At 45.6% G+C, this 15032-nt stretch overlaps 1 protein-coding gene across 2 annotated transcripts in view; it reads right to left on the bottom strand.

Moving 5' to 3' along the window:
- Positions 1 to 11946: 11946 nt before the first annotated feature.
- TAF2 (TATA-box binding protein associated factor 2) overlaps positions 11947 to 15032 on the bottom strand; it is a 119500-nt gene continuing 116414 nt past the window's right edge. For both annotated transcript variants that reach the window (XM_074986732.1, XM_074986734.1), the window contains one exon: positions 11947 to 13626. In XM_074986732.1, the coding sequence (XP_074842833.1) occupies positions 13361 to 13626 (266 nt within the window). In that variant the 3' untranslated portion in view covers positions 11947 to 13360. The remainder of the gene's footprint in view (positions 13627 to 15032) is intronic.

Here is a 15032-nt window from a genome sequence, read left to right as displayed (position 1 = left end):
ACAATCAACAGCAGCTGTATAGCTAAGGTTTCAGTTTGGGGATTTTGTTCCAATAAAGCAGCATGACCCAAGAGGGAGAATGCAGCATGAAATATGAATATTCAGTTCCAAGTCTGACATCTCCAACTTGTTCAGAAGTTTCCAGAAAACAAGGCCATCACTCAAAATGACACAGGGCGCTATGCTACATCAACATGTCCAATATGCATTAACACAATAAACTTTTGAAATTGAACATTGGTGTTTGATGTGATGCCAGTAAAAGTCTCTGCTGAATCTCAGAGGTTGTGTTAAATTTGGTATAAGGTCCAAAGAGAAACCCAGTTGTTTTCATGAGAAGTCCGTCTAACATTTTGCAATGATTTTAAAGCATCAGGGTGCAACAAAGGATGGCAAATGGCCACGGCTGTGAATTACATTTCATTTCAGCTCTAAAGCTGCTTGTCAATGGGTAATGGAATACTGAGAAGACACATGGTGCACAATATGCAGTGCAAGGGTCAAACACAACTCATGGAGTCAGAAAAGGAGGCACCCAGCTGCCCTCCAATGGGTGAGGAAATGGCTAGCGATCAGTTGCACGTCAGCTGCGTCAGGTAAATGCACATACGAAGCAAGTGCTATTAATCTGGCACAGAAGACACAAATTCAAGCATATGTCACTAGCATACTTGTACTTTTTAAATGTACATAAAAGTTTATGCAATCTATTCTTATGCCTTGTGCTCCTAATAAGATCCCAGTATGGTCATGTGAGGCCTGAAGGCACCAAGACTTTAATATTCCAGGCATCTAGGAAATGCGGATCCTACTCTAAGCTCTGACACTGACCTCAGGCAAGCCTCTGGGCCTCTGTTGTGTTCCTTTCCCACCCCCTTTCCTTCTCCTGTCTGAGACCACTCCTACGAAGAGCTTGTGTGTAGCACAGTGGGGTGCTGAGCTTGGGGCTGCCATAATAGAAATCATAAATAATCTCACAGAGAAAACACCAGCACCCAAAAGACATTAAGGTTGCAAAGTCAAACACCCAACAATGAAGAAATGCCAGAAGGAATGTTGCCTGGGCAACTTTAATTTGCCCCCTTTTTTGTACACATGTACTATGTTAGAGCAAACATCCCGACTCTTGTGAGTCTGTCCTCTGGGGACGGCAGAGGGGCAGATGTAAGGAGAGTGGGGGCTGCTGGGATGGAGAAGATGGAGGTGAGTACTGGGAGAGTGAACTGAGTGGGGGCAGGTGGAGACAAAACTGATGTAGGGATGGGATTAATTGATGTGCAGGAGATGGGCAGAGGTGGGGGTCAGAGGTCTTGAAGCAGGGACTAGAATCATCTTATCCAGCACAGGGGAGAGAGTGGGTATCGCTAATTTTCGCATGCACACATCCTGGGCATGGGCAGGGGGAGTGGAAAAAATCAAGAGCCTGATTTTAACACTGCAATTTTTTTTTTAAAGCTCCTGATTTTTGAGCCCCTCCCAAACAGCTCCCACAAATAAAAGCCAGGCCCCAGGCAAAATGGCTGCCACACTGTGGTTCAGGAGGGGAGATGGGAGAGGCTGTGGGGAGCAGCAGAGACAATGTGAAAGGTAGGTGGGGAGCTAGGGAAGAGGGTGGCCAGGAGGCAGATTGAGGGGCTACAAAGGTTGTGGGGGCAGGAGGGATACTGAAGGGTGCAGAGGATAACACCTACAGGTTGAACCTCTCTTGTCTGGCACCCTCAGGACCTGACCAGTATTGGAGGAGAAAATTTGCCAGACCATGAGAGGTGAATATTGTCCAGCACATTACCAGCACTTCCACTGCTTACTGGGCTCTTAGAAGACGTGTAGGGGTAAATTACAGCCAAATAACAGCACAGACGACTGAGAGCCAGGACTGGTAGCTGTAAACAAACTTTATGGGACCACGGGAAGCTTGGCTACACCCATGGATAAGTGGTTGTCCACTTAGTTCAATCTAGTTCTGTGGGAGTAAGGGAATGTTGAAGTGGGGCACTTATTTCCCAGCTGCCCCCACCTACACTGTCAATCTGCAATTCAAAGTTTGCCCTTCGAAATTTGTGTATCTGCTATTATGCTAATGAGGCACTGAATATGCACATTAGTGCCACATTAACCTGCTTAAAATTGCCTCATTACCATGCCCCCTCCAACGGGAGGGGGCCAGTGTAGAAGCAGCTATGTGCCCTTAGAGCTTTAGGAGTTGATCACCAATGCCTGAAATTTATCTCAACTATTTCCCCACTTGGCGACAAGGCCCAATTCTCTCAGCCTTGTTTTGCTAACAAGGGACCTACACACACAAGCAACCCCAATTATTTTAACTGAAAGCCTTTTTCTCCCTTCTCCCCACCACCCCACCCTCCTTTGTCTTAAAATTCAAGATTGTAAACTCTGCATGGCAACCCACTTGTCTTTCTATACTCTATAAAGCATCTGGGGCACATGCTAAGGGCTACATAATTTTTAACAGGTTTCTGTTTTGAAACATCTTGGCCTTAAAAGCTGAGGTTAATAGAAGAATTGTGTGCTCAGTCCTTCTGAAGTTAAGCAAACACCCAAGGATAAAAAGATCAAATTTAGGCTTCTATGTTTGAGTATTTAAAACAACTGTGAGCTCTATGTAACAGAGCCCATGACAAAGAAACAATTTCTAGACCAATGTCCCAGTAAGAAGAGGTTTCCTCAAATTCAGGAATCATAAAAGATGTCACAGCAAAAAGCAACAAGGAAAAACTGTGTTTAATGCTGGGGGTGGGAGGAGAAGAGAGATGGCAGAGAAGGTATCGTGCAAAGTAGTAGGTTGCTGCTGCATCAAGAATGGATCATGACAAAGGAATACGGGTGGATCAAGCACTAAATGCAGCAGATAGCCCTAACCTGTGTGGCTTGGTCCTACTTCTGGCAGGTATTTGAGAGACTTGTCTTTACGCTTTGGCAATACTTCTGCAGCTTGTCCTGCCAATAGCGTCTCATGGAGTGGATGCTAAAGAAAGAGTGGAGAAGGGTGTTCCGTTGTAGAAGTTCCATACCAGAGGAGGTGGTGAACATGGCTGAGTGACCAGGGAGAATGTGGACTATGAAATGACAGCAAAGCTGGACAGCTGCTGTTTCAACCAGGTGAAGCTGCTCTTCTGGAGGAAAGTAGCCTCATGGTGCCTCTACCCTTCTCAAGGTGCATCTAGACTACAAGCTGCTAACAGCAGCTTGATGCAAATGAGGGCCCACGAAATTGCAAATACCTGCTCATTCGCATGTTCACATGGTTCATTTGCATATTTATGCAACATAGCCCTGCTGGCAGAGGCTGCTGCCAGAAGGAAACAAGCATTGTAGATGTGGTTCTGCCAGCAAACCCCTGCTTTGTAAGAAGCCCCTTATGCCTTGAAAAAAATCAGGGATAAGAGGTTGCCATTTGCAATTTTGTGAGCTCTCATTTGCATTGAGCTGCCTGCAGCAGCTTGTAGTCTAGATGCAGCCTCAGAGTCTTGCTCTTTTGCGGCATGAGAAGAGCTATTACCAATTTTACTCCCTCGATTTCCCTGCTTGAAGAGGTATTCAAATACAAAAAAAAGGTGACTGAACCCAGCAAAAGAAATACTCAGATCAAACAGAAATCAGTGCACAGGCCTCTAAAGCAAGGATAACTGAAAACATCTGCCCTCTTGCTGACACCACCCACTCCTGATACTTTAACTGTTAAGCAAGAAGAAATGCATATGAATTCCTAAAGAAATTAAGACAAAAATTGCAAGTGTACATGCTTCTACCCCTGCCCTAGGAAACTGAAAAACTTTTTGTAGATACCACTGTTTCTAATGCCATCAAGATTCAGGAGCAGAAATCTCTAAAATCCTTAAAAATTTATGCCAGTGGCATAAATTAGACCAGATCTTCCAGCTCTTCTGGCATCTGAAGGAGCTGGTTAATACCGGATCAGAGGGCCAGTTTTCTGTGCTCCCACACCCTTAATCTCCTGCATATTAGTGGACTATTTGCAAGGTTGCAAATCCACCCGACTGACATCTAGGCTTCAGTCGAATCATTCAGAACACCAAAGAGACTTTTAATAATGAACAAGTTGGAGCTGTGCGTTTCCCTCCACGACCAGCTACAAAAACTAATTTCTGGCTCACTTGCCCACATCTACACTAGAGGATTTTGTTGACAGAACTCATGGAGTATCTACACACAAAACGTGTTTGGAGGACAGTCTGTCCTCAAAACCCAGCATTTTCCCCCAACAGCATTATGCCTCTCCACGATGAGGAATAACACTTCTCTCAACAGGTTACTGTCAACAAAACAGCAGCGTAGAAGCTCTGGGGGGACTTTTGTCGACAGAGAGGTCCTCCATGGTGCCAGTCAGCTGGAGCCAGGAGGCGCCTTCTCTTCCATAATCAAGGCTCTATGGCCTGTGCGTCCAGCCACCACTACAAGCACCAGGAGTCCGTAGTAGCCAACGGACAGCATGCAGGCACGACAGGCTGCACGCAGGCAGCAGGGATGCCTCACCAGCCCAAACCACAGTCGGTGGGATGGCACAGGCGGGCACAGACCCCTTGGATTGCCAGGGGACCCTCTGGAGGTGTCGCAGGACCCCCCCAGGGCTCAAAAAAGCAGGCCTCCTCCTGGTCCAGGCCTGACATTCAGGATCTGCTGGCCCTGTGGGGAGAGGAGGTCCTTCTCCTAGACCTCGTGCGAAGCACCACAATGTGCCGGGGTACGCTTATTTCGCCGCAGCCCTGGTGAGGCACAGCCACCTCACCCACTCCCTTGAGCAGGTGCAGGCCCAGGTAAAGGAGCTCTGCCAGCGCTATGTATGGGCTTGGCATGCCAAGCAGAGATAGGGAGCAGGGACAGCCACCTGCCCCTATTATGAGGACCTACACCTACTCCTGGAGGGCAAAGACGGCATGTCCAGCAGCACAGCCCCTGATACCAGGGAGGAGCCCCTGCCTCCACCAGGAGTAGGAGCCAGTGTAGGTGGGAACCACCCTGGAGCCCCGCCCAGGACAAGCCGAACTCGGACCCAGAGTCGAGCCAGGGGACCCTAGTCACTGCCCTGGACTTGGGTCCCTTGAGTGTGGCGATGTCCAGGGCATCAGCGGACCTGTTCGGGGACCCATCTGCTAAGTACCCCATGGGCACACTCACCAGGGCAGGGAGCGGGGAGCATGGACGGGGCGTGCTGCAAACCTTGACAGGCCAGTTAGGGCAGAACCACACACTGCGTGATCACCACGTACAATTACGTTCACGGCTGCAAATCCCATCTGGAGATGGTGGGCAGCCCCTGGGCCCGGGCACCAGCTTGTCGCCAGCCCCACCGGTGGGGTGGGGACACACCAGCCCCAGGGGAGGGAGGTGGACTGGGAGGGGACCAGCCACACAGGCAACAGCCTGACCCCAGACCCAACCCTGAGAAGTGTGCCCCCGGCACACAGGCGCTAACATGGGCAACAGGCAGCACCTTCATCAGTGAACAGCACCATGGGCCACACGTACTTGTGTGTGGGAGCTGGGGGTTAGCAGGGCCAGTGTGCACTCGGCTTGCTTGCCACCCAGGCAGGGACCCCTTGGTGCCTGGACACCTGTGGGTGGCTGGACCATCGGCCAACGGGAACAGAGTGGTGGGCCCGGTCCCATGCAGCAGGGCCTGCCACGCAGGGCACACATGCCTGTGCTCCTGAGACATTCCCCATCCCATGTCTCAGGGGCGGGGTCCGCTGCTCATGGTGTGGGGGGCCAGGGCCTTGGGGGCTGTGGTGCAGAAGGGACTCACTGTCTCCCCCTTTATCCTTACAGCTGCCTTGTGAGAGTGCTGGGCCAGCCCCCACCCACACGCTGCCCAGGCCAGTCAGCCCCTTCATGGGACCAGCGCCAGACAGCCCTGGAGCACTGCCTGCCAACGCCACTGGCATTGGCAGCCCCATATCCACAGGGCCCACCTCAGTGCAGATGCTGATACCATACACAGCTGCCCTGCGGTGCCAGGGCTAACTAATCGAGCAGCAGGTGCAGGGTTAGGAGGTGTGGTGAGTGTATGAATGGGAGAGGGACACATGGGAGCAGGAGCGGGGAATGCAGTCAGGCCAAACTGATGGCCCACTTCGCTGCCACCATTGGTGCCAGGCAGACACAGTCAGCCCAGCCATCTGCGGGTGCCGCCCCGCCCCACCCCCACTCCCTCTCCGCTGGCACTCCCCCAAGCACTGCTCAGCCTGGTGGGATGGATCATGGTCAGCCACCCTCTGCTGGTCCTACCATGCCCGAGCCCACTGAACCCTGCCCACGTGAGCACTTGCCTGACACCTCAGCCCCATCGTAGCCCTGATGGGGACCTCGAACCTGCAGCGGAAGGGGATCCTGTGGCTGGTGCTGCTCAGGGTCGTTCTCCCCTGTGGGACTGCAGCCCCCACCGCCTCACTGGACTGATGCCCCCCACCCCATCCCAAGCAACCCGCCAACTATATATAGTTACCAGTTAGCGGACACTGTAAATAGTTTTGTACACCTACATTTATTTTGAACATGTTATTTTCCTATGTTGAAGTAAACAAAAAGTTAGTGGTTTAACACCCCCATATCCCTCATTATTTTAGGCGGGCCATGAGGAATGGTTGGGCGGGGGGTCATGATGGGCATGGGGTGGGGTTGCAAGCCTAAGAACCCTGTATTGGATGCCCTGGGAAGGGTCATTGGGGGCTGTGGGTGAAGCTCTCTCTTAGGACCTCGCAGATCTGCACTCAATCCCCATGGGCTTTGAGGGTGGGGCCATGCCCTGATGCTTACAGCCTCAGCCAGCATCAGCCATCAACCCCAGGAGGAAGGCCTCCTGCTTCATCTCCACAATGTTGTGGAGGGCACAGCATGGCCCCAGATCCTGGGGGACATGCTGCTCCCCAGGTCCAGGCAGAACAGCAAACAACAGAAAAGTGCCTTCAGCCTGCCAAAAGCACACTTGATTGTGCACCCAGCTGAGGCGGCTGTTAGAAAGGTCCTGGGTTGGGTCCAGATAGATGGTGTATGGCTGCATGAGACAGGAAAGGAGGGGTTAGACGTGTCCCCTACAACGCACGATGGCTTAGTGACATACCCAACCACAAGCTCACAGTGGGGGACACAGGTTCCCATTTCCATCCTCCAGCAGAGGCTGGAATTGCAGAAGACCTGAGTGTCATAAGTCTGGCCTGATCACCTGATGTAGACCTCCATAAACCATACCCAGTGGTTGATCAAGGCCTGCATCATAATAGAATGATATCCCTTCTGGTTAATGTGATGAGCTGCACTGTGGTCTAAAGCAGCTGAGGAAGCCCCAAAAGCAGCTGAGGAAGCCCAGGGCAGCAAAGCTAGCCACAGCTGCACCCACATCTCCGAGGCGGACGACCCTCTGGAGCAGGATGTCATTGATGGCCTTCATGACCTGCAAGACTGTGCACATGAGGGACCAAGGGAGGTAGGCCCAGGGTCCCAGCTGGATCCCCATCCCCCATCTCCCCACAGAACCCTCCCCCCGCCCCAAAGATTGTCCCCCCAGTGGTAGATCTGTGCAAGGGTGAGATGGCACAGGCCCCTGGGGACAGGGCTTCCCCCTCAGCACCCCACTCCCACCTCCACGGTCCCCCCAGCGGGACCTCTCCCTTTCCCTTCATGCGAGCCCTGCAGACGGAGAGTGCCTTACTTACATAAGGACAGCCCTGATGGTGGACGTGCCCATCCCAAATTGTTTCCCGATGGTGTGGTAGCTGTCCAGAGTGGCAAGCTTCCACAAGGCGATGACCACCCTTCTGCACCAGGATGGTGGGTAGCATGAAGGTGCCCTCCCTGCGGAGGGTGGGGGCGAGCCAATTGCAGACCTCCAGGAACAATTCTTTCTGCATTTGTAAGTTCGGATCCAACTCTGGTCATCCCACTCACCCATGATGAGGTGGTCCCACCAGTCTGCACTGGTGGTGTACTGCCACACCTACCCCATGATCTGAGGAAGGAGAGTCAGGGGTGGGGAGCTGGGGTCAGGACCCCTGATAGCAGGGTGGGACATGGACAGCCAGAATAGGTGGGTGACAGCTGTGGTGATAATGGGAAGCAGCTGCTTCAGCTCTGCCTGGGTTCAGGATACAGCCAGGGGCTGGTCTGGCTCCATGGCTAGGTGCATGGCATGGGGTCTCCTCCGCGCCACTTGTGTTCCCTGCAAAGGCTATGATGTCTCTCATGGTGATTGAAGAGCCTCTGGTGTGCAGGAAATGGGTATTTTCTGGGAGGGCTTTTAAGGGTGCACCTGGCCAGGAGTCCTGTGAGGGCTTGTCAGCCCTCTGACCCTGTCTGTGGGCTTCTGGGGTCTGTGCTATTAAGAGAGCCTCTGGGGCTGTAGGGCCACTCGCTGTCGACAGAGCAGATCAAAAGAACAATCTGCTTTGGTGTCTGGCCACAATCTGTCAACAGTGGTTTTGTCGGAAGATATCTTCCGCCAGAAGCATCTGTTGACAGGTTGCTCTAGTGTAGATGTAGGCCTTGTGGATATACAGCAACATAGGCTTTTAATACGTTAGTTTTTTATGCCAAAGATAAACAATGTAAGAACAATTATTTAAATGATATCTTGATACTTATGGAGGATATCTTTAAGAATACAAAATATTACATGAATTATTATATGAATGAAAAATCATAACTGTGGTCTCATTCTAAATGAGAAACAGTAGATATATATAACCATTTAAAATTCTATTCAAAGCATTAATATCACTTTCAGTATTTAAGGGTCATATATGGTATTTGATATTGTGTAAACAATTTTCATATTCCTACTTTCAGTGAACAAACTGTTGAGTTCAATTCCTTCATGCACACTTATGCATACATACATATACATATACACACACACACAGAGATAAACATACATGAATATGAGAGTAAATGTGTGGATAAACAGAGAACAAAGATTAAACCATTTATTCCAGTGTCTGATTCTCAGTCTGTTGTTACCTTTTTTGTCTATCCTCCAGTTGTGGAGAATCAGACACTGGAATAAATGGTTTAATTTTTGTTCTGCTTATCCATACATTTACTCTCATATTCATGTATATATTAGATATGTAAGAAAGAGACACAAACATATACATGTATACGTGTATATTATATATATGCGAATGCAGGTAAACACATTTTCACAGTGCTCAGGAAAATAAAAGCATATTTGAGTCAAGCATTTTCTGTTATGTAATGTAATTGGAGATACACATTTCCTAGAACTGGAAAGTCATCTAGTCCAGTCCCCTGCCCTCTTGACAGGGCCAAGCACCATCCCTGACATCTATTTACCCCAATCTCTAAATGGCCTCCTCAAGGATTGAGCTCACAACTCTGGGTTTAGCAGGCTAGTGCTCAAGCCACTGAGCTATCCCTCCCCCTAATAACCCAAGTAGCAGGGTCCTGTGGATTAGACCAACTGACAACTTTGAAACTCATAACCAGACTGTACAAAATGAACTGTATGCACTGCAGGTAACCTGTAAGATTTGAATTTACAAGAGATAAATAATCCAACAACCAGGCATTACACTGAATGACTGCACAGTAGCCCTGTGTCTACATGGGCCCCTTCCTTTCGAAAAGGGCATGTTAATGAGCGGGTTCAAAAGATTCTAATGAGGTGCTGCATATTCATTGCAGCATCTCATTAGCACAATGGCGGTCACGGCAATTCAAAAGTGCGGCTTTTCGAATCGCGTACCGCCCACAGAGACGGGACCTTCCGAAAGGACCCCTCCAATTTTCGAAAGCCCTTCTTCCGATCACCAGATGGGAAGAAGGGATTTTGAAAACCAGGGGGGGTCCCTTTCGGAAGGTTCCATCTCCATGGGCGGCGCGTGACTCGAAAAGCCACAGTTTCCAATTGCCACGGCCACCATTATGCTCATGAGGCTCTGCATATTCATTGCAGTGCCTCATTAGCATATTTCAAACCTGCTCATTAACATGCCCCTTTCGAAAGGAAGGGGCACGTGTAGACCAAGCCTGGGTTTTTAATGCTGAAGGAGAAAACTTCAAAATCAATTGCATACTGAAAGTTATAAATTACAAATTTGCGAACTCTTTGGGAGCAAGGACTTGACTTACTAGTTTTTTATACACTACCTAATAGTATCACATTTGGGGAGCAACCACACGTTAATTTTAAAGAAGGGAAAACAAACACATAGAAGTTAAACAATTTAATCAGACTCAAAGGCCATGTCTACATGAGCCCCAAACTTCAAAATGGCCATGCAAATGGCCATTTTGAAGTTTACTAATGAAGCACTGAAATGCATATTCAGCGCTTCATTAGCATGCGGGCGGCCGCAGCACTTCGAAATTGACGCGGCTCGCCACCGCGCGTCTCGTCCAGATGGGGCTCCTTTTCGAAAGGACCCCGCCTACTTCGAAGTCCCCTTATTGCCATCAGCTGATGGGAATAAGGGGACTTCGAAGTAGGTGGAGTCCTTTCAAAAAGGAGCCCCGTCTGGACGAGACGCGCGGGGGCGAGCTGCGTCAATTTCGAAGTGCCGCGGCTGCCCGCATGCTAATGAAGCGCTGAATATGCATTTCAGCGCTTCATTAGTAAACTTCGAAATGGCCATTTGCATGGCCATTTCGAAGTTTTGGGCCCGTGTAGACGTAGCCAAACTGAAAAATGTGACAACTACAGTTAGAACCCAGGTCTACTAATTCTAACCTAGAACACAGCTGCCACTAAATATACTTCCAACCCTACAGCCCTTTCCATTTCACGTGAAGAAACAATCTGAAAACTTCCATCAAGCCACTACCATATCCTCCTCCAAAATCCTTCCTTCTTAGTTCATGATGTCAGCAGAACAGTATCAGCTGCCAAGTGTCTAGGCAGTGTTATGTCAAACTATACAAATCATGCTTCTGGTATTGTTACCTTGTCCTTCCTTTTGCTCCACACTTTTTTTTTCTGTTGCATTGCATGATTAACCAATATTATAAGATTTTTGGAGCTCTAGTCTTTGATTAGGATTTCTCAATGCTCGTGAAAAGGCATCCAGTTGCAGTTTAAAGACTAACAAAATAATTTATTAGGTGGTGAGCTTTTGTGGGACAGACCCACTTCTTCAGACCATAGCCATACCAGAACAGACTCAATCTTTTAAGTCAAAGAGAACCAAAAATTGTTATCAAGGCTGACAAATCAGAAAAAGTGTAATCAAGGTGGGCAAATCAGAAGAGCAAAGGGGCAGTAGGAGGGGGAAAGTAAAGAGTCAGATAAAGCAAAGTATGTTAAAAGTATGTAAAAACAAAGTATGCAAAACCAGGTGGTTTGAACCGGGACGGCAATTACCTGGCCCGTTATAAGGACTCTTTTACATACTTTGCTTTATCTGACTCTTGACTGCCCCACCTCCTACTACCCCTCTGCTCTTCTGATTTGCCCCCCTTAATTACACTTTTTCTGATTTGTCAGCCTTGATAACAACTTTTGGTTCTCCGTGCCTTAAATATTGAGTCTGTTCTGGTCTGGCTATGGTCTGAAGAAGTGGGTCTGTCCCATGAAAGCTCACCACCTAATAAATTATTTTGTTAGTCTTTAAAGTGCTACTGGATTGCCTTTTTGTTTTGATACAATATAGACTAACATGGCTATCTCTCTGTTACTATTCAAAGCTAGTGCTAATATAAATATATTCCTTTTCATGTACTGGCATTTAAAATGCTCTCTCTCCAAATATGCAACAGCAATATAATCATAAAGCCTCAATGAAAAGGCCTAAAAGTAACAGCATAGTAACAGAATAGTCTTAGTAAACCAACAATAAGGAATGTCTGGTTATTCCCTCTTACCCTTTGCATCTTGGTGTATTCTTTTCCTGTAGATTATAGATAATTTGTTTCTGTTCAATGGTACACACCAAAAATATGACAAGATCCAACAGCCGGTATGTCATATAAAAGTGTTTATTGGGAGGGAGGAGAGGAGGTAGCAGGGGAAACAGATTGGTTTTAAAAAAAATCCATCTTGTGTGCTTTTGAACACATTTTTTCCTAGGTGCAGCATCATTCATTCTCTCAGGAGTTGTTTAACAAAACATTTGAAAATAAAGTATCTAAAGACAACCATTTTATAACAGAAATCTAAATAAGATGTAAAATCCACCTAACAGTAATAAACTGGTACATGAAAATAAAAACATAAAACCCCCTATCTCTAAGTACAAATAAGGACAAAATGTAAAAAGAAGCAGTGATGTTTTCACATGTATTGCCAAAACTTTTAAAAACTGAGGTTTTAAAAGAAAATATTGGTTGCATGTGTTAGTATAACCAAACTGCATAAATCACCGCTAAAGACATCTGAATTCATTCACCCTTTAAAGTTTCAGACCTAGGTTAACATAGACATACATTTTTTTTTCTGGTAGATTCATGAACTGACGTAGAATACATCCAAGAAAATTCACTTTAACTAGAGTATGTTTTTAATGTATTCAGATTTCCAAAATGTTTTTAATTTCAGCGAAAGGCTTTTTTTCAAAAGGTATTTTCCCAGTTTCATTTTATTTAATGAAAAAGCTGCCTATGCCAAAACAATTTGAACATTTTATTATATTTTAAAAGCCTGATTAAGGGCAAAACAAGCATTAAGTTTTTTTGCTAAAATTACAGAAACATAATTGCAGAATGCGATTATATTCAAAGGGTCATGTCCATAATAAAAATCTGCAGCTTAAAAGAAGCTTGGAACTTTAAGAGTTCTAGTATCCGAAAAAGGTAAACATTCTATGTACTATTTTAAAATTCTGACATTGCACTGCAGTGGTTAAAGCAAGAAATAGCTCAACAAAAGATTATAGGAAAGCCTTTGTCTTCTCAGGAGGTCTATGCTGGGTTATAGAATACTGTCTTGGAAACCGTGCTTCATCAGAGGTCTGGCACTAGGCTTCCGTTTAAAACATATTTTGTCTCACAACATTCATCAAAGGCTTAAAACATAATTGAGTCTGGCAGTATACATGGACAGCATGATGTTCAGGGAATTGCCAGTAGACATGGGGTCCTTAAATAAAGAACTGTTTTCTTTGTTTAAAAGGAAAAAAAAATGAGTGGGAGGTGGGAAGAAAGAACGGGAAAAAAACTGACTCAATCATAAAACATTTTTCTGAATCAGATTCAGTTCACAGCTATCAAATATACAAATAGAATGCTTCAAATCTGAATTGTGACACAGCTTCTGACCTGCTAAGACAATTCATGCTTTTCTATTTTCACAGAAAAAGATAGAGGCGTTAGTCATATATCTCCTTCTAAATGCTCCATGAATGCTTTGGGTGGAGTTCTAGAAGTGCAAACTTCAGTCTGAAAGTGATGGAGAGCGAATTGACCGCCCACTGGCTGGGCTGTTCGAGAAAGTGAAGGGATCCTTCTCTTTTTCTTTGCTGTCATGTTTATGTTTGTGCTTATGCTTATGTTTATGTTTTTTCTTCTTTTTCTTGTGCTCATGGTGATGGTGGTGGTGATGATCGCTGTGTTTTGAAGAATTGGATTCTTTACTAAATGCGGAGAGCGGAGCTGCTAGCACTGGAAGCATATTCAGCTCTAGTGAAGACTGTTCTTTACCTAAGACAAATATACAACAGGAATTTCAATGTTTACATTGCAAATAAACTATTAACTCATAATTTAATATCAACTAAGGTGCTAATGAAATATAAACTAGTATCTACACTATCATGTCTCCCATCATATTTAGTATTCTAAATTAGACTTTCTTGGTACACTAGTATCATTTATGTTCTGGTATCCCCTGATAACCCTCTACGCACACTGACAGTCTGCATGCTGTAGGACTTAATTCTTAACAGTGTAAGTGGGATTTGCTACTCCTTGCTTTGAATTGTATAAACGTATCTCATATGATTAGTGACTATACATCTAAGGAACCATAAACTATACTAATTTCAAGACACCAGTTTTCACAGATAAAAAGTTTAGAAACAAACTATATGCAATTGTTAAACCTCATGTTGTTGGCAAACATTATTAGACTCTGTACACAAACATGAATTTTTTGATGCTGAACAGAGGATATAAGCTGATTTTTCAAAATAAGCTATTGAAAATGCAAACATTTCTTCTCTCTTGTAAATAATGCAGACACACAAAATTTGTCATTTTAAATAAACAGAAATCCTAATGAGGACAATTATATTAATAGGATATCCATATTCATTGCACATCAGGATTTTATGTATTTAAGCAATACACGAAGAAGACCTCCAAGTAGATACAGGCAGATTTAATCAGTACAAGAAGTCTGTTCTATAGTCTAAATTTTTCTTTTCTGTTATCTGTAGTGTTGTACAGAATTTATGGTATTTTCTAGTACACCATGATTTGCTCTCTAACCACTGCACAGGCAAAACTCAGTGTAACGCTCCATCTTGGCAATCCAATTTTCTTACAAATTTAAAACAAAAAATAATCAGGAACCAACTTTGTATTTTCTTGGAATATGACCGACAATCACAGAGAGAGCCTTTAAAAAGCACAATATATTTAGTGCATCTATGAAAAGATGAAGAGGTTATCTGATCTCCACCTATATGTCTATCAGATAATATACTTTTTTTTTTTTTTTTTTTTAAATTTAGAAGTCAAAAACACAAGGCCTAACATCTGGAAGCTGAAGCTTAAATTCGGCCTAGGAATTAAGCACAAACTTTTAACAGTAAGGGCGAGTAATTAATCTATGAAACCAGTTACCAAGGTTATGATTTGATTCTCCATTACCTGAAGACGTTCCCTTTCTTACAAAAAACATGCTGTAGCTCATATGGGCTTGATGCAGGAATTACCGGGTGAAATTAAAATGCTTATATTATGCACGAGGTTAGACCAGATGAGCACAGTGGTCCCTCTGGGAGTAAACTGGGAGAGTCTATGAACATTTTACAAAATGTAATCCTGAACTCAGCAGAATATTAAACCTTTGCTATATTTGTTACCAAATAAAATCATTTATC

Source organism: Carettochelys insculpta, chromosome 2 (assembly GCF_033958435.1).
Source record: "Carettochelys insculpta isolate YL-2023 chromosome 2, ASM3395843v1, whole genome shotgun sequence".
NCBI lineage: Eukaryota > Metazoa > Chordata > Testudines > Carettochelyidae > Carettochelys > Carettochelys insculpta.
The sequence above is the reverse complement of the archived record's forward strand: the minus strand, read 5'-3'. Positions and strand labels throughout refer to the sequence as shown.